The sequence below is a fragment of the Ictalurus punctatus genome, chromosome 28, assembly GCF_001660625.3.
Source record: "Ictalurus punctatus breed USDA103 chromosome 28, Coco_2.0, whole genome shotgun sequence".
NCBI lineage: Eukaryota > Metazoa > Chordata > Actinopteri > Siluriformes > Ictaluridae > Ictalurus > Ictalurus punctatus.
The window spans coordinates 5,471,755-5,499,254 of NC_030443.2; the positions used below are offsets into that span (position 1 = coordinate 5,471,755).

Below are 27,500 nucleotides of genomic sequence, written 5' to 3' on the forward strand. Positions count from 1 at the left end.
TGCCAGTGCTGCGTTCGACTCAACCTGGAAGTTGAATCGTAACAACGCATATAATAATGCGCGCGAACTATAGCTGGCTATACTAGATAATATGTTCGCGTATTAGTACGCGCACAATATGAACGCGTTTAAAAATAAAGAAGCGCCGATTTGTTTCCGGGCGATGCTGCGAGCGGACGCGTCGGTGCGAGGTCGCGTGCCGGGCCCGGGGTCTCGCGTGAACCCCGGCGGATTCTCTCCAGCTCGTCTTAGCGCGAGGTGGGAAGTTCCGAGAGAGTCGCGTAGATCGACGTCTCCTCACAGAAAACTTCAGCGTGTCGTATCGGCATACACGCATCCCCGCGAAAGCGGTTCCTATGGAAACAATAACGTATGAGCACAAAACCGATTCACATCTTGACCAATCAGCTTGGAGAATTGAGCAGCGCTGTCGTGTGAATAAAGTCACTCGACAGATGTTTGCGGCGCTCGACGTGTTTTCTGCAACGGGGAAAGACCTGAAATCGCGATGACCAGGGATCGCAACACGGAAACCGAACGCTAGGCGTTTGTTAAAATATCACGTGATTCCAAACACTGGGACACGTAAGACATATTAAGAAAATGGCATGCGTCACAATATCGTCCTGATCTAGTGTGTGTGTGTGTGCGCTGATCTAATATTGTGTTGTCGCTGTATCGAATCTCTTGGCTTTATTCGTCATCCGGCTCTCGGGGTAAAGTCGTCAGTGCACGTTTTCTCGGGAATACAGCGCGTCTTAGCTTTCCCTCCAGTAAGGTCCGGCGTGTTTACCGCAGCCGATGGTCACGTCGTGACTCCCTTACGGATATGATCCGTGTTCACGTCGGTGTAAAGGATTCATTTAAAGATCTGTAGAGGTGCAGAAAGGTACAAAGTGTTCCGGAAAGGAAAACTGAATGGGAGGGGAGGGGAGGGGGAGGGGAGGGGTTGGGGGGGGGGGGGCAGTTAACCAGGGACGGGCTAATCCTTTATAAACACTCCTCCCTCTGCCCAATTTCACACCACCGCTTCTACGTGATGGAGCCGAGGCTGGTTTAATGCATATAAAGAAGGAGGTTTCCCAACAGACATTAATAAACGCGCCTCCCCCAGCGAGCTCAGGTTTAAATCCGCACGTATTGCGCGGAGCCCAGTTTTCATGGAGGCGTAAACCTTCAATCGTGAAACCTTTTGGGATAGAATCGAGATCACTGCATATTACCGACGGACATGGACAGTTCCGCGAGCACAATGAGATCTCGTTATAGGCACGGCGTGACGAAAGCGTTTACGCTCGTCGTATTGTAAGACTCCTCGGACGTGTTTGCGTGGTCTCGGTAACTGTCAGTTCCTGTGAAAGAGGCGTGGTTTGTGTGCCCGTCAGTCCCAGTGGTGGAGGCGTGGCCTTTTATGCCCGCCAGTCCCAGTGAAAGAGGCGTGGTTTGTGTGCCCGTCAGTCTCAGTGAAGGAGGCGTGGCCTTTTGTGGCTGTCGGTCCCAGTTAAAGAGGGTGTGTGATTGTTTTCGCTTATAAGAATCCAACCGTATTAAACGGCAAAAAAGGGTTTATACATTTTTTAAAAAAAAAAAGAAAAGAAAAATGCCCCACTTTCCCCCTCTCTCCCCATCAGCGGTTTCTCACACGAGCGTTAATTGGCTGAGAGCACATTTAACACCGCTATTATTGTGATAACAGCAACGTCTGCTACTATTAACCTATTTTCCTTCTCCACCGACCCTGAGGTGAGACCTTTCCATAAAACACTAATCCTCTGCAATATTTATGTGTGATTTATTAAATATTAAGTGGCTTTCGTGATTAATAAAGGACCTGCGGAAATGTAAGTGTTTCCGTCTGTCTGTGACCGCAGGGTTTATTACCCTTCGTGCCGAAATAATATATATATTTTTTTTATTTGCCCGTGTGGACTTCGTGTGTCTAAGGATCGAGTATCTATCTTATATCATCTCATCTTCTCACCTCTGTACGTGTGTGGATGCTGAACCAGATGTGTGTGTAGTAATATGAACTTCCTCCTCAAACCATTCAGAGAGCCTTTGTGGACGGGGGCGGGGTCATCCTGGAAGAGACCACGCTCATTAGAATAGAAATGTTTCATCATAGGATGCAGGTAATTAGTCAGAAGAATGCTATATTGATTTGCAGTGATGCTTTAGGGAGGACATGTGGAGTAGCAGCAACATCAACAATAATAATAATAATAATAATAATAATAATAACAGGTACAGCAACAATAATAATAATAATAATAATAATAATAACAGCTACAGCAACAATAATAATAATAACAGCTACAGCAACAATAATAATAATAATAATAATAATAATAATAACAGGTACAGCAACAATAATAATAATAATAACAGCTACAGCAGCAACAACGATAATAACAGCTACAGCAACAATAATAATAACAGCTACAGCAACAACAATAATAATAATAATAATAATAATAATAATAATAATAATAACAACAGGTACAGCAACAATAATAATAATAATAATAACAGCTACAGCAGCAACAACGATAATAACAGCTACAGCAACAATAATAATAATAACAGCTACAGCAACAATAATAATAATAACAGCTACAGCAACAATAATAATAATAATAATAATAATAATAATAACAGCTACAAGAGGTACAGCAACAACAACAATAATATTAATAACAGCTACAGCAGAAACAATAACAGCTACAGCAGGAACAACACTACAAAATAACAGGTACAGCAACAACAGTAATTACAGCTACAGTAGGTACAGCAACAACAATATTTAATAACAGCTACAGCAACAACACTAATAACAGCTACAGCAACAACACTAATAACAGCTACAGCAACAACAGTAATAACAGCTACAGCAACAACAGTAATAACAGCTACAGCAACAACAGTAATAACAGCTACAGCAACAACACTAATAACAGCTACAGCAACAACACTAATAACAGCTACAGCAACAACACTAATAATAAGAGCTACAGCAACAACACTAATAATAAGAGCTACAGCAACAACACGAATAACCACTACAACAACACTAACAGCTACAGCAACAACACTAATAACAGCTACAGCAACAACACTAATAACAGCTACAGCAACAACACTAATAACAGCTACAGCAACAACACTAATAACAGCTACAACAACAACACTAATAACAGCTACAGCAACAACACTAATAACAGCTACAGCAACAACACTAATAACAGCTACAGCAACAACACTAATAACAGCTACAGCAACAACACTAATAACAGCTACAGCAACAACACTAATAACAGCTACAGCAACAACACTAATAACAGCTACAACAACAACACTAATAACAGCTACAGCAACAACACTAAACAGCTACAGCAACAACACTAATAACAGCTACAGCAACAACACTAATAACAGCTACAACAACAACACTAATAACAGCTACAGCAACATCACTAATAACAGCTACAACAACAACACTAATAACAGCTACAGCAACAACACTAATAACAGCTACAACAACAACACTAATAACAGCTACAGCAACAACACTAATAACAGCTACAACAACAACACTAATAACAGCTACAGCAACATCACTAATAACAGCTACAGCAACATCACTAATAACAGCTACAGCAACATCACTAATAACAGCTACAACAACAACACTAATAACAGCTACAGCAACAACACTAATAACAGCTACAGCAACAACACTAATAACAGCTACAGCAACAACACTAATAACAGCTACAACAACAACACTAATAACAGCTACAGCAACATCACTAATAACAGCTACAACAACAACACTAATAACAGCTACAGCAACAACACTAATAACAGCTACAGCAACAACACTAATAACAGCTACAGCAACAACAGTAATAACAGCTACAGCAACAACACTAATAACAGCTACAACAACAACACTAATAACAGCTACAGCAACAACACTAATAACAGCTACAGCAACACTAACAGCTACAGCAACAACACTAATAACAGCTACAGCAACACTAACAGCTACAGCAACAACACTAATAATAACAACTACAGCAACAACACTAATAACAGCTACAGAAACAATATAATAATTCCTACAGCAGCAACAATAGTAATAATAATAATAATATCATATAGCAACAGCAACAGTATATTATAAACAAACACAATTTCTCAATAAACATTTATGCACCATTTCATGTAAAGTCTTAGCGGATGACGTCTTCTCTAAATTTCTGGTTGTTCAGCTTTCTTGAGTCGGTCTCCGGATGAAGCTCTGTGATTGGTCAGTTGAAATGTCCGTCAGATGAAGTGGAAACAGGTGGGGTTTTGAGTATTGTGCTTGTATGCTTCTACATGATGTAACGTGTTTGCTTCAAACATTAACCAGACTCTTTTGAAAGCTTTTTGTCGTGTGTGTGTGTGTGTGTGTGTGTGTGTGTGTGTGTGTGGGCAGCACACATAATCTACACTCTTATCACTCCCACTGGTATTTCATTCTTCACTCGCTTTGTGCCGTGTTCAAGTTCTCCTCACTCTTTCGCTCCGTAACTATAGAAACGAGTGCAGAAAGTACCCTCGGTGTACACCATCTCCTTAAAGCAGAAACAGAATTCAGGGAAGGAAAAAACAAACAAACAAATAAAGACACAAGCATCAGTTATAGCTGGGATCAGTCGAGATCAGTTTGGAGCGCAGAGAAGCAGAGAGAACGGGAACGAAAGGACAAGTGCAGAGGTGGCGGATGGTGTTTATGTAACAGCCGAGGCTTTGGAAAGATTTATCGCGGGAGTTCACCGAGTGAGGGAGAGTTTGAGCGTTTTTCGCTGCTAGCGTGGGTGTGTGTAAGATGCAGTAGCACCTGCCTGCGTCACATTTAATCATTTATTGTTCTGCAGTACAGCAGCCTGGCTCTCCAGAAGCCATCAGGAGAAATGACTCGTGAAAAACACGTACAATCGAAAAGAATTCCCAAAACATGGAGAGTGCTGATGTATAGGGGTGTGTTTGGTGCTGGTGGTGGTGGTGGGGGGGGGTCTTGTTGCAAGTGTATAGCTCCTTGTTAAATCCTGAAGGTTGATGTGATGACCACTGTTTCCTGTCACATGACCTTATACTGACAATTATCATCCGGGCGACAGCCAGTCCTCGTCAAGTTCATGATGTCAAGTGTAGTTAATCATTATAGGAAACTTGACACTAGAGTGTGTGTGTGTGTGTGTGTGTGTGTGTGTGTGTGTGAAAGAGAGAGAGAGAGCTTGTCTGAGCCTGTTTGCTTCAGGTTGCTGTTTGAGGGTCCTTTGTCCACAGGGGCTCATTTGGCTGTGTGTGTGTGTGTGTGTGTGTGTGTGTGTGTGTGTGTGTCCTGCCCTTCCCTGCCCTGCCCTACCCTCATCTGGTTTGTAACCGAGGTCTTCTTAGCCTCCGCTCATGGACTTAACCAATCACAGACCCCACGCACTACAATCCAGCCAATAGCAGCATTCATGTGTTTGCATTTTATCAGGAAGTCAGGCGGTGATTCAGACCAGTAGAGTGGAAGTGATGGAGTGATGGAGGGATGGAGTGATGGAGGGAGAAGAGAGGTGTGGCGAGATTGGGATCCATTAGTAAGAGTCTGAGTGGTGCTGTTCTCACAGTGGAAATGGTTAATCACATCTCTGTCTCTCTTGTTTTCTCTTCATCTTCCCCTTATTTCCATTCTGTTTTGCCGTTGTGTTTTATCAGTGTTTTTCTCACTCTTTTGAATTTATTTATTTATTTGTTTGTTTATTTATTTTTAATGTATCGTCCTTTCTATGGGAGCGAATTGTGGCTGTAAATCTAAAACGAGACAAAGAACCAGCCACGCTGAAATAAATTCTCTGCTAGAAATCACTGAAGGGGGAATTGGGGTAGATCCAGGTTGAGGAACAGTACATTTCGACTCGGTATCAGTACTTTGTGGCTATGGGAGGGTGTATTCCAGTCTTTTTTTTTTTTTTTGGAAAAGTACCTTGTTGGACCGGTAACTATACCTTTTTTTGGTGTCTGAATAAGGAATGGTACATTTTGGCCCAGGAGTGCTACATTTGTGGAATGGCATTAGTCTGTTTTTGGTCTCTGATTGATGTACAGAACCTTTTTGGCCCAGTAACTGTACCCTTTAGGTCTCTGATTGAGGAACGGTACCTTTTTAGCCCAGTAACTGTACCCTTTAGGTCTCTGATTGATGTACAGAACCTTTTTGGCCCAGTAACTGTACCCTTTAGGTCTCTGATTGATGTACAGAACCTTTTTGGCCCAGTAACTGTACTCTTTAGGTCTCTGATTGAGGAACGGTACCTTTTTAGCCCAGTAACTGTACCCTTTAGGTCTCTAATTGAGGAACGGTAACGTTTTAGCCCAGTAACTGTACCCTTTAGGTCTCTGATTGAGGAACGGTAACGTTTTAGCCCAGTAACTGTACCCTTTAGGTCTCTGATTGAGGAACGGTAACGTTTTAGCCCAGTAACTGTACCCTTTAGGTCTCTGATTGAGGAACAGTACCTTTTGGGCACAGAAACTGTATCCGTTTGGTTCTCTGATTGAGGAACAGTACCTTTTTAGCCCAGTAACAGTACCCTTTAGGTCTCTAATTGAGGAACGGTAACGTTTTAGCCCAGTAACTGTACCCTTTAGGTCTCTCATTGAGGAACGGTAACGTTTTAGCCCAGTAACTGTACCCTTTAGCTCTCTCATTGAGGAAAAGTACCTTTTTAGCCCAGTAACAGTACCCTTTAGGTCTCTGATTGAGGAACAGTACCTTTTGGGCACAGAAACTGTATCCGTTTGGTTCTCTGATTGAGGAACAGTACCTTTTTAGCCCAGTAACTGTACCCTTTAGGTCTCTAATTGAGGAACGGTACCTTTTTAGCCCAGTAACAGTACCCTTTAGGTCTCTGATTGAGGAACAGTACCTTTTTAGCCCAGTAACTGTACCCTTTAGGTCTCTAATTGAGGAACGGTACCTTTTTAGCCCAGTAACAGTACCCTTTAGGTCTCTGATTGAGGAACAGTACCTTTTGGGCACAGAAACTGTATCCGTTTGGTTCTCTGATTGAGGAACGGTACCTTCTTAGCCAGGTAACTGTACCCTTTATGTTTTTACACACGCCAGTGTGATCTGACCTTTCCGAGGAGATTTTACTCTTACTGTTGTGTGTGTGTGTGTGTGTGTGTGTGTGTGTGTGTGTGTGTGTGATATTTGCATACATCCAATGCATAGAATATGATATAAATATGTATTGTGCGATCAGCTTTAAAATGTCAGAGCAGCCTGAAGTGTCTGAACCTCCTCCAAGCTCTCAAGCTTCCCTCAGTGTGGAATGTGGATTTTTTTAGCATTCAGCAGAATTTGTATTTTTAACTTTCAGCAGAATGGACTAAACATCGATCGCTTCTCATTCTGTCTCATCAGCCCAAGTGCTGGTCACGGACGTGTCAGTGTTAAGAAACGTTTTTTTTTAAAATAATAATCTATTTAGTGTGACACACTGGGGTGTTTTCTCTTACAGTGAATGGAAAAAAGTACTCGTAGTCACTTTAGACCAAAATCTAGCCGTTCTCCAAGGTTCTTGAACCTCCTGAGCTTGAATCCCAGTGCCTCCAGGAATATCGTAATGTATTTAGTGATATTTCAGTCTAATGCATTATTGACGTGTGTGTGTGTGTGTGTATGTGTATGTGTGTGTATATAAATACTTCACCTGCTATATTGGTCCACGGCCTGTTTTGGCTCGATTGATCCGTCAACATATCGCTTAGCATTGACCGTGCTTTCCTATGACTGGACAATACTTTTTTATTTTTTTATTTTGAGACACTAGTGTGGCTTTTCCTGACTACTCTGACCTCTCTTGTGACATAAAATTCCTCGCTTTCAAAGATTCGGATGACAGAATGGCTACAATACAACGACGTCCTCTTAATGCTTCAAGTGCGCCTGAAATCGAACGGAGCTTTTTGTGTTTAAAAAAAAAAAAAAAAAAAAGACGTACGTTTTTGGCAATTCTAGTTAATCGCTTCTTGGAAAACGGTCATAAAGTTTCGATGATTCTTAACTAGTCACAGCTCCGAGATCGTCCAATTAAATGCTGTCTAGAAGCGTATTTATAACGTCCCCAGAGGCGTGGCTTGATCTACAGTAGTAGCTTGTTAGCTAGGTGCAAGCACGGTGGCTTAGTGGTTAGCACGTTTGCCTCACACCTCCGGGTTGGGGGTTCAACTCCCGCCCTCCGCCTCCACCCTGTTTCCACAGAGCTTACACGTTCTCCCCATGCTTCTGGTGTTTCCTCCTGGTACTCCGGTTTCCTCCTCCATTCCAAAGACATGCATTGTAGGATCTCTGAATTGTCTGGTGTGTGTGTGGGGGTGGGATTGCACCCTGCGATGGGTTGGCACCCCATCCACGGCGTCCCCTGCCTTGTGCCCCGACTTCCCCGGGATAAGCGGTGTGGAAAAGGGATGGACTGACCAATGAAAGAAGGAGTTTTCTGAGTTTCTGTGCCTTTTGGATTGTTTCATTAGGTGCATTGTGATTTTGCCATGTCAGTGTCCACTTGTGGTTGCGGACAGGAGACGGGATTCCCATTTGCGGCTCCAGGCTCAGGTACTTCCAAGGCTGTTTTCCATCCTCGTCGTTCTTGCTGTGGATTTCAGACGTGTCCAGTAATTCGTACTTATAATTCACGGATTTGATCCGCACGTCCGGGCGAAGTCTAAACGATTGTGTGACCGTTCTCTTTTGGCCATTTGAACACGCCATTCTTCACCTCTTTAGCGCTGATGCTCACCTCAGTCCATCATGCGTATCTGTTCAATTCTCTGCCCCCAGGCTGGCCCGCTTTACTTAACTCCTCAAACCGGCGTTCCTGTTGACTGCCTGCCATGTTTTCCCATTTGTGTAATTAGCCTAATTAAATCCAGCTAATGAAAAGCTTTCAATGCGCCAGCTTTGCACTTCAGCCCGCTGTTCAGCAGGAGGAGAATAAACGCAAGGTGCTCATCAGATCTTACGAGACTGTCCGTTCGTCACCGTGACCCGTCGTGAAGCGTCTGTGCTGGTTTATAATTAAAAACCAAATCACAGTCTGGGTAACGTTGGTAATGAATCGGTGTAAATTGGTAAATTGATGGGAAGAATAACGGATTTCTAATTGAGGATCGTCTCACTCGTCTTTCGCAGCTGAATAAAGAATCTTTCCGGCCCTGATAAGTTTAATACACGTCATTCCGCTGTGGGCTAATTGGGCCATGTAGGTTGTGCTGCGTTGTTGCCATGGTAACAGTGTGGGCTAGGTGGGTGCACAGATTGGTAGAGGCATCAGTTATTGCTTCCCAGAGACTTTTTTCAGGCTATTCATGCTGTTCTCCTGATAACTGCAGTCAGGAAAGCAGCTGATGGATTCATTACAATCTGTCGAACAAGGCCTCGTACTTTTTATCCGTTTATAGTTACATTTAATACAGCGAGAACCACTAGTTCGTTAGTTTCTCTCATCACTTGCGTGATAGTAGCTGTAAATGTATAAACGCCATTTGATCTTTTGAGGTTAATTGCTGGCGCTGGAAATTCTTCTCGAATAGACGTCTCCTTACCTAAATCTTCCGCATGGAACTTAGTTTAGTTCCTCTAAACAAAATGTTAGCATTGAATTACACGAAACATCCTCCGTGAAGCAAATTGTTAGTATAGAAACAGTAATGTATTCGAGTAAGCACATTCATATATATCTGTGATTTGCCTTAAATCTTGCACTACATCATAGTCACGCAGTGCTAGAAAATGAATCAACACCTTTTCACCAATCAGCATAGAGAATTTCACCAGCGCACCCGTATCATAAATAATGTTATGGTCGCGTAATATCGCTCATCTCTCCAGCATTCTGTTGACCTTTCGTAGGAAAAACTCCACTCCATCCTTATACTTGATTTATTATACTCACTGAGCAGAACGCCTGTCCCGCTCTCATTTTCTCACTCCCCAGAGGAGGGGAAAATCCCTCACCGCTTTAACCGTATGTGGTGGAGCACCTTCCTCTATTGTCATGTAACTAAGGCTACATTCTCAACCTGATTTCCCAAATCTTTTAATCAGGTTCTTGGCATTATTTAAATAATGTAGTCACAGGACACACTCCTGAACTGACCCGACACTACCTGGCACGCCCATCCAGGAATAATGAAATAAAAAATAGCTAGCTACCAGAGGCAGGAGTTACTTGCTGAAGAAATTAGAAATCCTAGTGTGTTTTTAAATCAGGGCAAATCTCCAAAACTTATCGGTGCCACTTTTACCTGCAGTCTATCACGAGGACTTTGCGATAAACACGGAAACACGCTTACCATCGGTTTAAACGAGAACATTGGTCCGACCGCCAGTGAGCATCGACGCTTGCTGAAAAGTATTGAATAACACACAGTGCTGGAGTTCTGACGGAACGTATTCCGGCCATGGCTGTTCCTCGACCAATCAATGGAAGTCTGGCCAAAGTTTTAGCCAGGCACTAAACTAATCTGGGGTGTTGGCTCAGAGTACAATTCAGCGCTAAACATCTATAAGAGCAGCTCATTGTGACGGTCAGCCTGGCGCAAGTGCACAACAATTACAGAACAGAATACGTACGATTTGTACAGACGCAAGACAAAATACCTTCGTGAACATCACTTTCAAATGCCGATCGTAAGTTTTCAACTTACAAAACTTGGATATCGGCTTGCCGTCACAGGTTGAATTGCAGACTTGTGAAACGTTATCAAATTTTGGAGCACCGGCGTAATACGATTACGCAACAGCTTCATTCCGACTTATTTCCTGAGCTTGTGATCGTTATTAGCCGATTCTTAGACGTATTAGTGCTGGTACTAATAACAAAGGCCTGTTGTTGTACTTGTAAGTGTGTTTACGCTCTGAGTTGATGACCTAATCGATGACGGAGTGGGGTTGACATTCCAATGTCGGAGCTTTATTTATTTATTTATTTATTTATTTATTTATTTATTTTTTTACAAAGTTTTGATCCATTTCTACCTAGTTTCTAAGTTATTCCCCGATCCATTTCCGAGTCAGATTCCTTTATTGCTTACGTTCTAATTAATAAGACAAAAATAAACGCAGCTTGTTTACGTTCCCAAGAAACGGCGCAAACGCCCTGTTGCGACGTGATTGGCTGATTTCAGATATTTACGTTAAGTGTATGTGTTATGTGTTCCGTGAGAGAGAGAGACATGCATACATAAAACGTATTCGAAACTTCCGTTCCTCAGCTGAAATATGTTCTCTTAGAGTATTTTGCATATCAGTTTTTTTTTATATTTCTATATAAATGCAGCAGATTGTCTTGTACAGAGCGACTGTGCGCAAACATTTCGCGGCAAGAAACGTGACGAAGGACCGCGCCTTAACGCGCCCCTTCGTCATTTCCATAAGGAATCCATTTCGTTTAGCCGTTTGTGTTGATCTTTCTGTGACGTGTGCTTGTGGTGAGTGGGGTATCGTGAGGCGTTCGCTGTTGTTTTGGTTCTTTCTCTCATCTTTAAGAAGAGCACAGATGGTGGGACTGGCGAGTTTGTCAACAGGCCGACGCCCACTTGCACCTCTCTCTCTCTCTCTCTCGCTCTCTCGCTCATATCCATGCCGATTTTTCTTTCTTTTAGACATGCTGTTTTCTTCTTATTAGTGCTTATCGTTCGATCGCTCTTCCTTTCTGCACACACACACACACACACACACACACACACACACACACACACATGCTCAGCCCTCATAACTAGGGGTGGGTATTAGAGGAGCCTCCACTTCTTCAAAAGGGCAAAAAGGAATAACATGGATCAAAGCTTCATGCCTGGTTCATTTCAAGCAGCGGTGAGGGACCGAGATAGAAGAAGAGAGGGAGGAAGAGATTAAGCAATGCATTTCTAGAATATATCTCTTCATAGACATTTGCTGAGGAAGGATATCACACTTTTGCAGGCATCTCTCTCTCCCTCTCTCTCTCTCTCTCTCTCTCTCTCTCATTCACACACACACTTCCCATCCTGCTGCTGCTGAAATATAATTCCCAGTTCCCAACTTCTCTTCTGTAGGTTGTTAAGTTTTTTGGACCACAGCAGAAGACTAACAATACAGACTAGTAATAATGTACACGAGAAGATGTGTGTGTGAGCGTGGCGTCTAGCTTTATCGAGTCTATCTGCCTACACGTTTACCACGTTTATCTTGACGTTGAAGCGTATGGTGGTAGCAGTGTGTGGCTGTGCGTATATGTGTTTTTGTATATGATAAACACCGGGACGTCACTCTAAACAGAGGGGACGTCACTCTAAGCACCACCACGTCACTCTAAACATCGGGACGTCACTTTAAACACCGGGACGTCACTCTAAGCACCACCACGTCACTCTAAACACCACCACGTCACTCTAAACATCGGGACGTCACTTTAAACACCGGGACGTCACTCTAAGCACCACCACGTCACTCTAAGCACCACCACGTCACTCAAAACACCACCACGTCACTCTAAACATCGGGACGTCACTCTAAACATCGGGACGTCACTCTAAACATCGGGACGTCACTCTAAGCACCACCACGTCACTCAACATCGGGACGTCACTCAAAACACCACCACGTCACTCAACATCGGGACGTCACTCAAAACACCACCACGTCACTCTAAACATCGGGACGTCACTCTAAACATCGGTATGACGCTCGGAACTCTGAACAAACGATTCATTGATTTTAAACACACCCATTTACTCAACCATAATTGCTTCACTTCTTAAAAGACCGAGAAACTCCAGCACACTACATTAATCTACAGCGGGAGTTTTTTGTTCCAGGAGCGAAGCCACTCCAGCCACAGACATTAATCAGGACGTCTGTGAGACCGCTTGATTAACCAGTGCTCTGGACTTTTCTTATCTACCTCCATGATTGTCCTGGCCCGGCATACGCCTGATACTTGAGCACGAATAGTTCCCAAACTCGGCATGGGTACTCAAGTACAGAGTGATTGCCGAAAAGTGCTCTGTGACGAATCCTGGAACAAATTGTCCTCTGGTGTCAAACTGCTTCCTTTACCCTAACCGCCCTTTCTCTCAAAAAGTGTTTAAGACTCCGCCCTCTTCCAGTCGCCCAGCGTTTCAGCAATTAACGCCTCAGATTACATTTCCTCAATTTAATGGCTCTCTGAGCATCTTCAGCGTATGAAATCAGGCTCGGTGTGTGTTCGTGTGTGTGTTTGTGTGTACATAGTGTGTGTGTGTGTGTGTGTGTGTGTTAACAGAATGACTGCCAGAAAGGGGCTGAATTATACAAGGCTCCCCAGACACATAAAGGCTCTGGCAGATGACATCAGTAATTGTGCCGAGTTGCTGACTACAATGAGAGAGAGAGAGAGAGAGAACGAGAACGAGAACATGTCTCCATGGTCCAAAGTCTTTTTGTCTTACTATTTTAACCTTCTAACATATTTTATATTGCTTGGCAGATATAAAGAGCCAGGAAGAGTCTAATTGATTAAATTGGTTCCAGAGTAATTCTTGCTTCTTCTAGCTTTAAAATAACTGTTGCTTCTTGCTCTGATTGGTCAGAAGGTGTTGATTCATTTTCTTTAACAGCGGCTCCGAAAGTAGTTCCGGCTGTCACTTGCAGTCGTCCTAATACGGTATTGTTTCTTTTAATAACGTTTTTCCCAGCTGTAATTCCGTAATCGAACTCCATTGTGTTGGAATTCGCTCCCTTGAAGCGCGTGTGACGTTCGTGCCACTGTTTAGCCTATAAATAGCGACTCCGACCGCTTAAATTGCCGCACAGCATCCGATTGCGTGAAAAGCCTTTCCAAGTTGTCATGGCAGCTCTGCATCTCGCCATGGCAACAAGCGGCTGATCGACGCCCGGGAAGCGCGGCCCGCGGGGCGAGCGAGCGAGTGTTTGAGGGATGGGAGCTGACAGGAGTACCGCGCGGTCGCTTAAAGACACAGCGGTGGCATCGTCAGCACACGACCCATAATCCTTCGGGTTATGCAATGAAGCTTAGCGCTATTCGTCACGCCATGGCTGTGTGAAAAGTAGTGCTTTCTCTGCTCTCGCGAATTAGCAAGCACTCTGAGGATACCTCAGAAATGAGAATTCAGTACTAAACAAACAAAAAAAATCCGTCATAGAGAAAATGGAAGTCACACTGTTAGTTTCTTATGTTCTGCTTAAAGCTTTGCTTTGAAAATGAAGCAGTATTACCCGTAGACCATGCTGTCATTTTTGGCTTTGGTCTGAAACGTGACCTGTTTGTCATTTGACATTTAACATTTTTCTGCTTTGTTTTGTTTTCTAAAATTGCAATCTAAAATTGTTCATTGCTTACTACTGATCCACTCATGGGAGAGAGAGACATATACTATACGGTACTATACTGTACCATAATATACTATACCATACGGTACTATACTATACCGTGCTGTACTGTACTATACCATACGGTACTATACTATACCATGCTATACTATACTGTACCATATACTGTACCATACTATATTGTACTATACTATACCATACGGTACTATACCATGCTATACTATGCTGTACCATATATTATACCATACTATACTGTACCATAATATACTATACTGTACCATAATATACTATACTGTACCATAATATACTATACTGTACGGTACTATTCCATACAATACTATACTGTACAATAATTACCTATGCTATACTATACCATACGGTACTATACTATACCATGCTATACTATACTGTACCATATACTGTACCATACTATATTGTACTATACTATACCATACGGTACTATACCATGCTTTACTATGCTGTACCATATATTATACCATACTATACTGTACCATAATATACTATACTGTACCATAATATACTATACTGTACGGTACTATTCCATACAATACTATACTGTACAATAATTACCTATGCTATACTATACCATACGGTACTATACTATACCGTGCTATACTATACTGTACCATATACTGTACCATACTATATTGTACTATACTATACCATACGGTACTATACTATACCGTGCTATACCATACGGTACTATACCATATGGTATTATACCATACTGTACCATAATATACCATACTGTACTATACCATATGGTATTATACCATACTGTACCATACTATACCATACGGTACTATACCATATGGTATTATACCATACTGTACTATACCATATGGTATTATACCATACTGTACCATAATATACCATACGGTACTATACTATACCATACTGTACTATACCATATGGTATTATACCATACTGTACCATACTGTACCATACTATACCATACGGTACTATACCATACTGTACTATACCATATGGTATTATACCATACTGTACCATACTATACCATATGGTACTATACTATACCGTGCTATACCATGCTGTACCATACTATACTGTACTATACCATACTGTGCTATACCATGCTGTACCATAATATACTATACTGTACTATACTACACTTAGACACACTCTCTCTCACACACACTCACTCTCACACACACTCTCACACACACACACACTTACACACTCTCTCTCACACACACTCACTCTCACACACACTCTCACACACACACACACTTACACACTCTCTCTCACACACACTCTCTCACACACACACACACACACACACACACACACACACACACACACACCATGTGGTCGTTCCCTTTCTGCTTTATTGACTTTATTCACTAATGTACAGAGGAATGTTGACTAAGCAGAATGACATGATGTATTCGTTTGCTTGTTTGTTTGTAGGTTTTAAAATAATAAAGAAATAGCTGCAGCGGCTGTAAACTTCTGTGTAAAGTCGGTGAGTGAAGCGTACAATCTAGTGTTGCACTGTATGTTACGCTATGTTTACAGGACCAGTGCGAGATTTGCTTCAGTTGTAAAAACGGGCTAAACTGAGGAAACACGCTAGTGTATGAGGCACAGGGTTGTTTGCATCCAAGCAAACACACCCACGCACACGCACAGGTGAGCTACAAAAACCTTTAGAGAGGAGTGTGTGTGTGTGTGTGTGTGTGTGTGTGGACGGTGAGTTCAAGACGCAGTAGAAAGCAATTTGTCAAACTCATCCCAGCCCAAGGAGAGAAACTGCAGATGACTGAAGTAGAGGAGCACACACACACAGCCATTCCTTCTTCATCTAGTCGTCCATAACTGGTCTGTCTGCATTATACACTGCAAAAAAGTGTGTGTGTGTGTAATGTGACTTTACACCAATATCTATCTGACTGGTTATAATCTGTCACATGACCTTTAGTTTCCTCACACAGTACCTGCTGAACTTCCCCATGTAAGTGCACCATGGGATTTACATTTGTGTGTGTGTGTGTGTGTGTGTGTGTGAGAGAGAGAGAGAGAGAGAGAGAGAGAGAGAGAGAGAGAGAGAGAGAGAGAGAGAGAGGAGTAGTTGTACATTTGACATCCCTGAGGTGTTGTTCATTCGCTGAGTACTGAGCGCATGGCTTTCTTTTTTGAGGCTGCGTGCGTCCTGCGCTCTTTAATCTCTCCACAGGGTAAGATTTGTGCTTGTGTGTGTGTGTGTGTGTGTGTGTGTGTGTGTGTGTGTGTGTGTGTGTGTGTGTGAGGGAGAGATAGACTGAGAGACAAACAGACAGAGAGACCGAGAGAGAGAGAGAGAGAGATACGTATAGAGAGAAGAACATACTGAGAGAGACGTGTGTGTGTATGTATGTATGTGTGTGTATATATATATAGAGGGAGAGAGAATGACAAAGATAGAGAGGAACAGAGGGAGAGAGAGACAGAGTGGACGACAGAGAAATGTAGAGACAAACCGAGAAAGAGACGGACATAGAAAGACTATGCACGTTTGAATGTACGTTGACCCGTGTGTACCACCGACCGATTTATTACAGAACATAAACAGTACTTCATTTCAGAACATAAACAGTACTGACTGTACCATGCAAATGCGCAGTACTTTTTAAAATGAAATCATTATAAATATTAATATATATTAACTGTTCATAAATGTTCATGTAAATAAAATATATACATACAGAACGTAACAGTCCAAATAACATAAAGCAGAGACATCCGAAATTGAATCAAAAACACTTACCACAAATATCACAACAAAATGAATCAGCAATAGTTTTTATTTCACCTCTAGAGACCGCTTTCGTACTGATCACCCGAATCGGTGCCGAATAATCATGAAAACTGATTGGTCGACCTCTGCGTGTATAGTATATACTATACTGTACTATACCGTACTATACTGTACCATATTAATCTGTACTATACTTTACCGTACTGTACTATACCATACTGTACTGTACTATACCATACCATACTATAATGTACGAGACTATACTGGACCATACTGTACTATACTATACCATACTTTACCATACTATACTGTACTATGCCATACTGTACAATACCATACTATAATGTACGAGACTATACTGGACCATATTATACTGTACTATACTATACCATACTGTACGATACTATACCATACTGTACGATACTATACCATACTGTACGATACTATACTATACCATACTATAATGTACGAGACTATACTGGACTGTACTGTACTATACCATACTTTACCATACTATACTGTACTATGCCATACTGTACAATACCATACTATAATGTACGAGACTATACTGGACCATACTGTACTGTACCATACTGTGTTAGGGTTAGGGTTAGGGTTAGGATACTATACTGTGCTATACTTTACTGTACCGTACTATACTATACTGTTATACTATACTGTACTATACTTTACTGTACCGTACTATACTATACTGTTATACTATACTGTGCTATACTTTACTGTACCGTACTATACTATACTGTTATACTATACTGTGCTATACTTTACTGTACCGTACTATACTATACTGTTATACTATACTGTGCTATACTTTACTGTACCGTACTATACTATACTGTTATACTATACTGTGCTATACTTTACTGTACTATACTATACTTGACATGTTTTCAGTGTTTTCAATGCAGACAGAAGTCTAACAAAATACCCGATCCTTATGCTTCAAAGCTACTGGACAGCTCCAGTGCACACATCCTTTTGTCGTCTGAGACCAAAATAAGCCGCGTTTTATTAGGAGGACTGTTCAGTTTTTGTTTTGTTGGGGGGTGTGTGTGCGGGGACTAGGATAATTCTGTACATATCCCTGCTGTGTGTTTTTGCATGTACACAAGTCGCCGCGTCCCTCGGTCTGCTTTAATCACACACCTGTACTGTTTGTATGTAAATACTCCTGTTTTGCTTGCATGACTGCGCCACTTCATTTGCTTCTTCCTCTTTCTCCCCCCCTATTGAATTCTGTCACATTAAGCTAATAAGAGAGTACCGATAATATTTCTCTTATCATGGAGCTTTTTTGACAAATAGTAATTCCTGTTTTATTCAAGAAGAAGGATATGTGTGTGCGTGTGTGCGTGCTTTCCATAGTCTACGAGCACACGACATCTTGATATTCGAGTGGTTTATGGGTCCTGAATTACCATTCGCTTGACGCCAGTCGTCGTAGTAACCAGCTCGACGCCGCCGCCGCCGCCACTGGGAAAGACAGGCTCAGGCCCCGCCCATCAGGGACTGTCCGTTTCCTAGGCGAGGTGTTTGCGTGCGCCAGCACGTGGGAACGTTTTCCATTTGAACTAAGAGAGACGGTGCAGTGAATCGCTTTTTCACAGCAGGACTTTTGTGTTATTTCAGTTGTTTGTACCGTCTGCTGTAGGTTTGTTTCTCTTCACACCCTCCATTCTTGAAAGTGGCAACGACGTTTGACGCCAGTTGAGAAAGAGCCCCTTTAAGTGTATGGTGGACGCGTATGGAGCATGCCAAAAGTCTCAAAAGCAGTGGTGATTCGTACTCTGTTTAATCTATGCAGTCGTTTTCTTGAAAAATGGACACAATTATTCGTCTCGTTGACGTCAATTGTGGTCCCGTGACATGTTACAGCGCCGCTTTCTGTCCGCTCTTAATAATCACGTCTTGTTTCCCCACCTGCAGATTTCAACTACAACACAGACGGCTATGAGGGAGACGGGGCGGAGGACAGGAAGTCGCAGGATGGCTCAGAGACCATGCCCTTCATCGACGAGTCTCCCACGATGTCCCCGCAGCTGTGCGTCCGGCCTGACGGAGACGCCGTGTCCCCTACACCACCTGAGAGCCTACTTCCTGGGGTAAGTGTATTTGATGATGATGATGACGATGATGTTGACAACTTTCGAAGCGCTCCAGTGTACATATTTTCATCCACAGTATTTCTGACGTGTTGTGTAGGGAAGGGGTTGAACTTCATCCAGGGCTGGGCAATATGACAAAAGTATCGTATCACGGTACTCGAGGACATTTCTATGATCACGATGTACAATTTAGCTAGCGAACTGTCTGTAAAACCGTAGTAAAACAAACCGTTAAACTGAGTCCGACGATGCTTTTCTTCAACGCCCACAAAGTCCAAGAAGATTTCTAAAAAAAATTCCGTTCAAACCAACGGCATCCATTCGGTTCCATTTCATTTGTGATTTTATTAAAAATGTAAACATACCGACGATAATCTAAGAAAAGTGCATCATGAAATCGTTTCTCACAATGTCCATGTTAAATCGATATATCGATATCGAGATGTGCGAATCTTTAGGCAGACTCAAACGGCTTCGCGGTTCGTTCGGTTGTAAAACGAGCATCTCGATTGAAACAGGTGGTTTTTCCTGGTCATTTCGGTTGCCGGAGCGACATCGTTATACAGCACGAGAGCGGCCTCCAGAGGTGAAATAAAAACTCACTGACTAATTTTGTTGTGTTATTTGAAGTGTTTTTTTTTTTTTTTTTTTTTTTTGGATGTCTTTATTTTTATTTGTTATTTGGAGCGTTGCTTTTTGATTCAATTTGGATGCATATCTTTTATTTACTTTAATATATATTAATATTTATATATCTGTTTCACTAAAAAAAAGTACAGTACATTTTCATGGTACAGTCAGTACTGTTTTTATTTTTGTAATAAAGTTCAGCGATATTTTACTCGGAGTGTTACGTTCTCATTCGGTCTGTCAGTCGGTTATCGGCAGGTACAGCATCGGTAAAATCCACTATCGGTCGACCTTCTCGAAACGATGTATCCACACGCGGTCTTTATGTCGCACAGGGTTAATCGCACCACAAGAAACTCCCGACACCATGACACCATGTCTCCGCTTATTAATACTCAGACACAGCAGAGGTCTGAGTCATTGAGCACTTAAGACAGTGACGCTGTGCTTTCCTGTGTGGGAGGTTATCAAGACATTGTCAATCCAGCTAGACCAGTGGTTCTCAACCCGGGGGGAGAGGGGGGCGCAAATTGTTTTCAAGAAAAAAAAAACCAGACAGGGCATCATTTGGGTACTCTGTGTATTTTATTGCCCTCTGTATTTACTTTTTGCTGTGGAGAGGCGGAGCTTAGTCTGCCTTTTATCTAGCGGTCAATGCAGACCAGTGTTGCCATCTTAGCGCCTTTTCAGACCCCTTTAGTGACTTATTTGCAAAAATAAAAGCACCCAACGACAATTCTATCGACGTTTTGGACAAACCTTGGCAACTTTCCAAATGTCCCCAGTACTGTCCTGCTTTCCCACTGCACTCTCACCTCTCTCCGCATGTGCTCAGTTCAGTGAGGGGCCGAGAGACGGAGATTTAACAACGTCCTGGATTACGAGACGCGCCCTTCCGCTAATTTACATCATTTAAAGTTTTTGGAACGCAAGACAAATGTAATGCAGCATGTTTTACATGTAGAATAGTTCACGTTATTACAGCCTGGTTCTCTTGTTCAAAGTAGTTATAGTGTTCAGAAACATTTTTAATAACTCATGTTCCATACCTGTCCATTATATAGTTTTATAAAAGTCATAAAAAATCATAAGTTATGAAAAGTAATTTAAAAAAAGTACAAAAACAATAATAAAAAAAAATCTTATCTATCTAAACAGATTATAGATTAGGTTATATATAGACAGATATTATATAGAATAGATAATCATTATACCTGGTCTCCTCCAATATGGGGGGGGGTCCACATGATAGGGGAGGCTCGGGGGGGCTTTAGTTGCAAAAGGTTGAGAAGCTCTGAGCTAGACGAACAGATACACTTCAACAAACAGTTAGACTTCTTTATTGTCTAGGTGTATATGGTAGTCGTGTGTGTTTGTGTGTGTGTGAGCAATCCTCTTACTAATTTTCGAACTCTACGGCTAGCATTTGATGAAAACGTCAAAGCAGTAAGCCAATACACACTGGAACTCTGTTCTCCTCACAGTGGGCTCATTGTGACCGTGTGCAGGTGTGAGCTTCAGAGAGAGAGAGAGAGAGAGAGAGACTGAGCGAGAGAGAGAGAGTGAGTGAGAGAGTGTGGACAGTATGCGGTCATAAAACACATAACTCATGGTGTATAATTGAGGTTTGTTTGCCTGACTGGTTTTTAACGGGTTTAGATTCCACAGGAGCTTCAAACTACAAATAGATTTATCGCCATCTAGTGGTGAAACTCCAGACGTGCAGCAGTGCTATTGAGTGGGGAAAAAAAGTTTGGCAGTGTTTTCTCATTTCTGAAAGCTGTGTACACAAAGCACATTGTGCACCACCGTTTAGACTCCTTTCATTTAGCTTTAATTAGATCCATAGATTGTAATCCGGACGTGCACGTTTACGATGGAATTAAACTTTGTGCCGAAAGTACTGAGCGTAACTTTTCAAGAAACGAACAACAATGTACAACGAGAGAGAGGAGAAGACTGTTTTGGAACTGAAAACGGTGAAGTCTGCGGCGAAAACGTACCGCGGTCTTGAAATAAAAATGCACGGTCTGACAAGTTTACGTTCGCCATTCTGGCACAAACCTCACATATGGGCGGGGCTTGACAGCGATTTACTCTCATCGGCGAGTGAGATTTGGATGGACATCTCGAGGAGGAGGATGTTTGCGGCTCCGTGCCGCCCCTGAGAGCTCATCTCGAAATAAGTCGCATGACTATATACCCAAACCTCAAATATTAATTACGCACTAACGTACTGACCGAGTAAGTTAGTAAGTACGACAGTAATTTCCACTGCGAAGTACAAACACTGGAATTACACAGAGAAGCGCATCCAGAGCGCTCTCCACCATCCGTGCCACTGAAGTCTCTACTTCCAGGTTCGTGGAGCAGTCCGTCCAACTCTCACTAACCAATACAAATCTTAACCTTAAGAAAAGTTCGGACGTCACGTGCGACCGTGTTCCTGAGTGAAGGAACTCCCACGGGTCTGCTCCAAAAGAGGAATCGGCGTTGTGCAACACACTGCGTCTTTACTCTTACTTCTCCTTTTCCCTCAGTCCGAGCTCATGGAAAGTGCTGGAAGGAAAAGGCACCGGCCGACGAGCCGGTATAGTTTCCTAATCGTCATTGGGCAGAACGTTCATCAGGCTGAGCACGAGCGTGTGAACAGGCGTGTGTGATCGCGCAGCAGTGGTGTGTGTGTGTGTGTGTGTGGTGAGCACAAAAGCCGCACTTCTCCAAGAGAGTGCGCTGAGGCGACATGCTAGAAGCTTTAATGTGTGTGTGTGTGTGTGTGTGTGTGTGTTATTGATTGTGGGTTTCATGCTTTCGTTCATCAAGTATATTAAACCGATGCAGCCTGGGTAGTTTAGTTGACACGCCCCCAAAGCGGTGTCCAATCAGAACCACACATTCCGACCAACCAGAAGCGAGAACACTATCGAGAGTTTTACGTGACGTATGAAGCAGCGGGGTCCGACTGCAACGGTGCGGTTTTCAAATGTTCAACCAGCTGGAGATTAGATTGGACTTTTCAGATGTCCTGCTCGTGATGAATGCCAAAAGAAATAGAAGAAAGAGAAGCTAAACTGTGGTGACTTCTGGGGACTTTTCTAGTCTGATGCCTTTTGCTCTAGTGAGCAGGCATGTGAGAGCGAGAGAGAGCGAGCTCATTCAGATCAGTACGGAAGTGGAGGTGACACACACACACACACACACACACACACACACCAGGAAGAGTAAGCAGTAGGAGGAGACCTGGGCGGGTGTGTCTGTATTAGAGGTCCGGTTAGCGTGTGGGTGTGTGGGTACATGTGTGGTTGTGTGCAGTCGAGAAAGGAAGAGAGCTGCGCGTGCACTGGGAAAACGAAAACAAGCAAAAAACCAAACTAAAAGCGACAGAGGAAAGGCAGAAAGAACGAGTGCAGGAAGGAAGGAAGGCAACAAGCTTGTGGAGGAGTCTCAGAAAGACGAGACGGATGGAGCTCGGCGAGCAAGTGGTGGGCTGAGAAGAAAGACACGAGCAAAGTAGAGCGAGAGAGAACGACAGAGAGGGAGAGGGAGCGCGTGAGCCTGATAAGGCCACAGAATGGAGGAGGGAGAAGAAGAAGTGCTGGGCTTGCTGGACAAAGTTCTAGAGGATGAGGACGTGTTCGAGGACGACGGGGACCCGGACTTGCCGTGCAGTCCTAGCGCGTTTAAGGTGAGAATGAATGAAAAAGCACTCTCTCTGCTGTTCCTGCTGCTGCTTGATTACCGGCAGTGCTCGCTGTGGGTTTGAGAAGAAGCGGAAAGTCCGTCGTTCCTCACAGAGCGACATCACTATTTGCCGTGTGTGTGTAGTGTTGGTAATATTTCACAGCTTAACTGCCCTGGCTGTCAAGGACCATCCCCGTCTCGGCTGCCTTGCTTCATTAGAGTCAATAGAACGAGAGATAAAGAGCGCACACACTTGAGATAACGCCAGTCCTGGTGCACTTCACATCCTCGTGGCCCAAAACACACTACCGAAGTTTTCATTAGGAAAGTACCGGAAGTTCTGGATTGCACTTGCGGGTTGCCAATACACACGATGTACTTCCTGCCGATATTTGTTTGAATCTCTTTTAAATTAAGCTGTGGAATTAAGAGATGGAAACTCCATTGGTCCGTCTCCAGTCCCGGTCAAGCTAGAGGTGGATCCAGAGTCTATCCCGGGCGGGGGTGAGGTGGGAGGAAACGGGAACCTGAGCGAACTTTAAGTCACGATACACGCGACTCTATATAATAGAACTGTCTATAGGTGTCGTGATGATACACTAATACACTAAACAGCCCAACGATTGGTGACACCTGATCATCACATTCATTCATTCATTCATTCATTCATTCATTCATTCGGAGCGTGGCCGTGAGATTTGCGCTCATTCGTTACAAGAGCATTAGTGAGGTCAGGCTGATGTTGGGTGGGTGTGGAAGGTCAGGGTGCAGTCGGTGTTCCAGTAAGGTTGAGGTCACGGCTCTGGGCAGGACGCTCCGGTTCTTCTACTCCAACCTTGGAACCGTCTTCCACTCCATGGTCTTCGTATAGCTCGATTTTCCTGCTTCCAGTAAGGGGAAGTTGTAATGCTACAGCGTACAGAGACTTCCTATATAATTATGCGAATCAGCTTTAGGGAAGGCCGACGTGCGTGTATGATGGTTAGTCAGGTGTCCTAAACCTTTGGCCATTATTACCTGTAATCTACATCATACATCATTGTGCTCCTGTTCAGAGTATTCACACACAAGAGGTCGATGTCTTTGTCTTTGAAAGACTCGAGCGAACCGAATCTGGGTTTCAGATTTCCAGAACATCTGACGTGGAGCACAAAGCCGCAATTTTCCGCAACACCTCCTTCTAACCGGAGCTCTTTGAATAAACTTTGAATAAACTGTAATCCTGGTTTGGTGAGATCTAAAGAATGGCGCTTCTGTCCTGCCGTGTTTACCTGACATCACGGGGGCAGCGGCGTCTTCACCTCGAAATGCAAACCGTCTCGGCATGTCTGGTGAACGGTCCCGCGATGTCCTGCTTCCTTTATTAAAATCGACAACCGATGTAAGCTCGTCTCTGAGCACGGAGCGGGTTAGTGAAGAGACGTGTCCGGGATGTACGTCCAAGTCGAAAGCGACGGCGTCCGTCCGTAACGCATCGGGATGGAATATCACGTCTGACGCCCCACAACGCGACAGCGTAACAGGACGCTGGTCCTGTACTCACGAATCCGTACGGTACAAAATCCCAGCAGTGTAAAACCAATCCAATAAATACACAAAGCTATACAGGTAACTAATCCGGATCCTGGAAGTATTCCAGATTCACGGGTTTATATCAGCGCGCTTGTTCTAGTAATCGTTTCTATAGCAACCGCTAATCCACAAACGGCTAATCCGTATAGCTGTATAACTTCAGTACATTATTATGAACGTGTGATTTCGGAGCAAGTGGCGGTAAACGATGCACACTAAAGGTTAGCAATTACGTAAAGGTCGCAGATTTCTGCTACGTCTCGTAACGTATTATCAGTCCAAAAACTAAAAGCGGTGAAGTCACGTCATCGGCCCGCGGTATAATCTCAAAGACGGCTCCCCCGCCCGTCCGAGAGACTTTATCTGTTCGGTTGCACTGAAATGATAAGGACCCGATGACGCGCTTCAGATGTGCGGAGATTATAAACCAAAGCTGAGGTACTTTGAGGCCGCGACACTATAAATGTCATACGTTAGGAATCCTCCAGTGGGTCACCGCCAACCTCGGGACTATAAGGTCTCCAAAGTAACCCCGTGTGAGGAAGCGAGGAACAATTTCTCACACTCGAAGCGTCAAGTCAAGTGGCTTTTATACGTGTATATTAGACCCGCTGTACACATTTCTGCATAAAGTGCACGTGCAAGCGTGTGCCAACAACAAGACCGTACAGTAACTACTGAAACAGGACGGTGGAGAAAGTTTCGATCAAGACGTTCGTGGGAAAAATTTTAACTTCCGTATGTTGAGCAGTTGCTGGAAATTTTATTCCCAAAACATGTAGGCATTTCCTTCTCGAGTTATCTGAAGAGTGTTTCTTTCCCTTTTACTTTTTTTTTTATTTTTTATTTTCATGGATGACGTATTGATCCATGCTGAAATATTCGTTCCTAGGATTCTGTTGGAATTTTCCACATTCGTTATTTTCATATGAGTTTTGTAGCCTGAAACGTGGTATTTTTATATTTATATCATTTTGTGTAATTGGACTTAAAGCCAGAATTTGATCGATTTTTTTTTTTTTTTTTTTTTTTTTTTTAAATAAAAAAAAATCAATTTTTTTTAATCATTATAATTGAAAGTAATATTTTAGCCATAAAAATACAATATATTCATTTTTTTACACGTTTTTTTTTTTTTTTTTTTTTTTAATAAATTGAAAGTAAATTCACTTTTTTACCGTTGTGTGACCATTGGTTGTGCTACAGCAAAAATCACAAACATGGACATGTTTTTTTTGTTGTTGTTGTTATTGTTGTTGGTTTCTTGTGGTAGCACAACCAAAAAAACAATTCCGTCAGCTAGTGAGATATTGATAAACTGTTGTGCGATCATAACGGCTGAAGGTCACGCAAAAGCTTATCAAAATCGAAAAATGTCACGGAATTTCTTATATAATATTTTCTTTTTTTATACATACGGTTTAAAAAAAAACAACATTTACAGTGAATATATTTCAAAGTAAAAAAAAGTGTAAGTTAAATCTTATTTTAAAACACTCATAGTTTTGATCTTAAGTGACATTTCTTCCGTAGAACTATTTCTTATAAACATTTTTACAATTCCAGGACCCATTGGATAAACTGTAAAAAATAAAATAATAATAATAATAATAATAATAATAAATAAATACAAATTCGGCCTTAATTCTACTTGGTAAAAATCTGCAAATTAGTGCATATTTAATGCTTTATTGTTCTTTTTTTGGTGTCCAGGTTCATGGCCTCAGGTTAGAACCAAATTAAACCCTCTTTATCCATGAAGTGTACACGTTAGGTGAACATTTCAGGTATTTGCAACGACATTCAACGTACATTATAAGCAACATAGTAACATGTTTAGAGCATGAGGTCATTAAAACAATCCAGAAGTCAGCCGAAATAACCTTCATGCCAGATCGCAGTGCACTGGTGTATTAGATGTATATATATGTGTGTGTGTAAAGGATAAACTTTCATAGTCACACAGCATACTGTTCTCAACCTGAGCGAAGTGTGGGATGAGTGTATGGTCAGGAAATTGGCCACTATATTTAGCAGCTTTCTCATTTAGTAGCAGTTAGTCACTGGGGTGGTACGTTTCCTCTCTGTAAACACAGCCACTGTTTGTTCTTTTATATGCTGTAACTTTACAGGCCACTCATAACTTTGTGCTTTGGTCTGATATTTGGCCCGTGTGGGCGCTCCGAGCTCGTTAAATACAGCCGTGTTATTGGGTTAGTCTGTTAAATGATGTAACTGACTGACTATATAAAGTAGGTCCACTTTATTTGGAACAGTCTGAGTGTGACATTTTCTCTTTCTC

General features: G+C 42.5%; 1 protein-coding gene across 3 annotated transcripts in view; it reads left to right on the forward strand.

Moving 5' to 3' along the window:
• The window catches only part of abr (ABR activator of RhoGEF and GTPase), a 140,356-nt gene that overhangs the window by 38,814 nt on the left and 74,042 nt on the right, over nucleotides 1–27,500 (forward strand). For 2 of the 3 annotated variants that reach the window (XM_017459642.3, XM_017459644.3), the window contains exon 2: nucleotides 19,137–19,312. In XM_017459642.3, the coding sequence (XP_017315131.1) occupies nucleotides 19,137–19,312 (176 nt within the window). Of the gene's footprint in view, nucleotides 1–19,136; nucleotides 19,313–23,166; nucleotides 23,631–27,500 lie in introns of those variants that run through there. The other variant, XM_053676830.1, reaches the window with a different exon arrangement.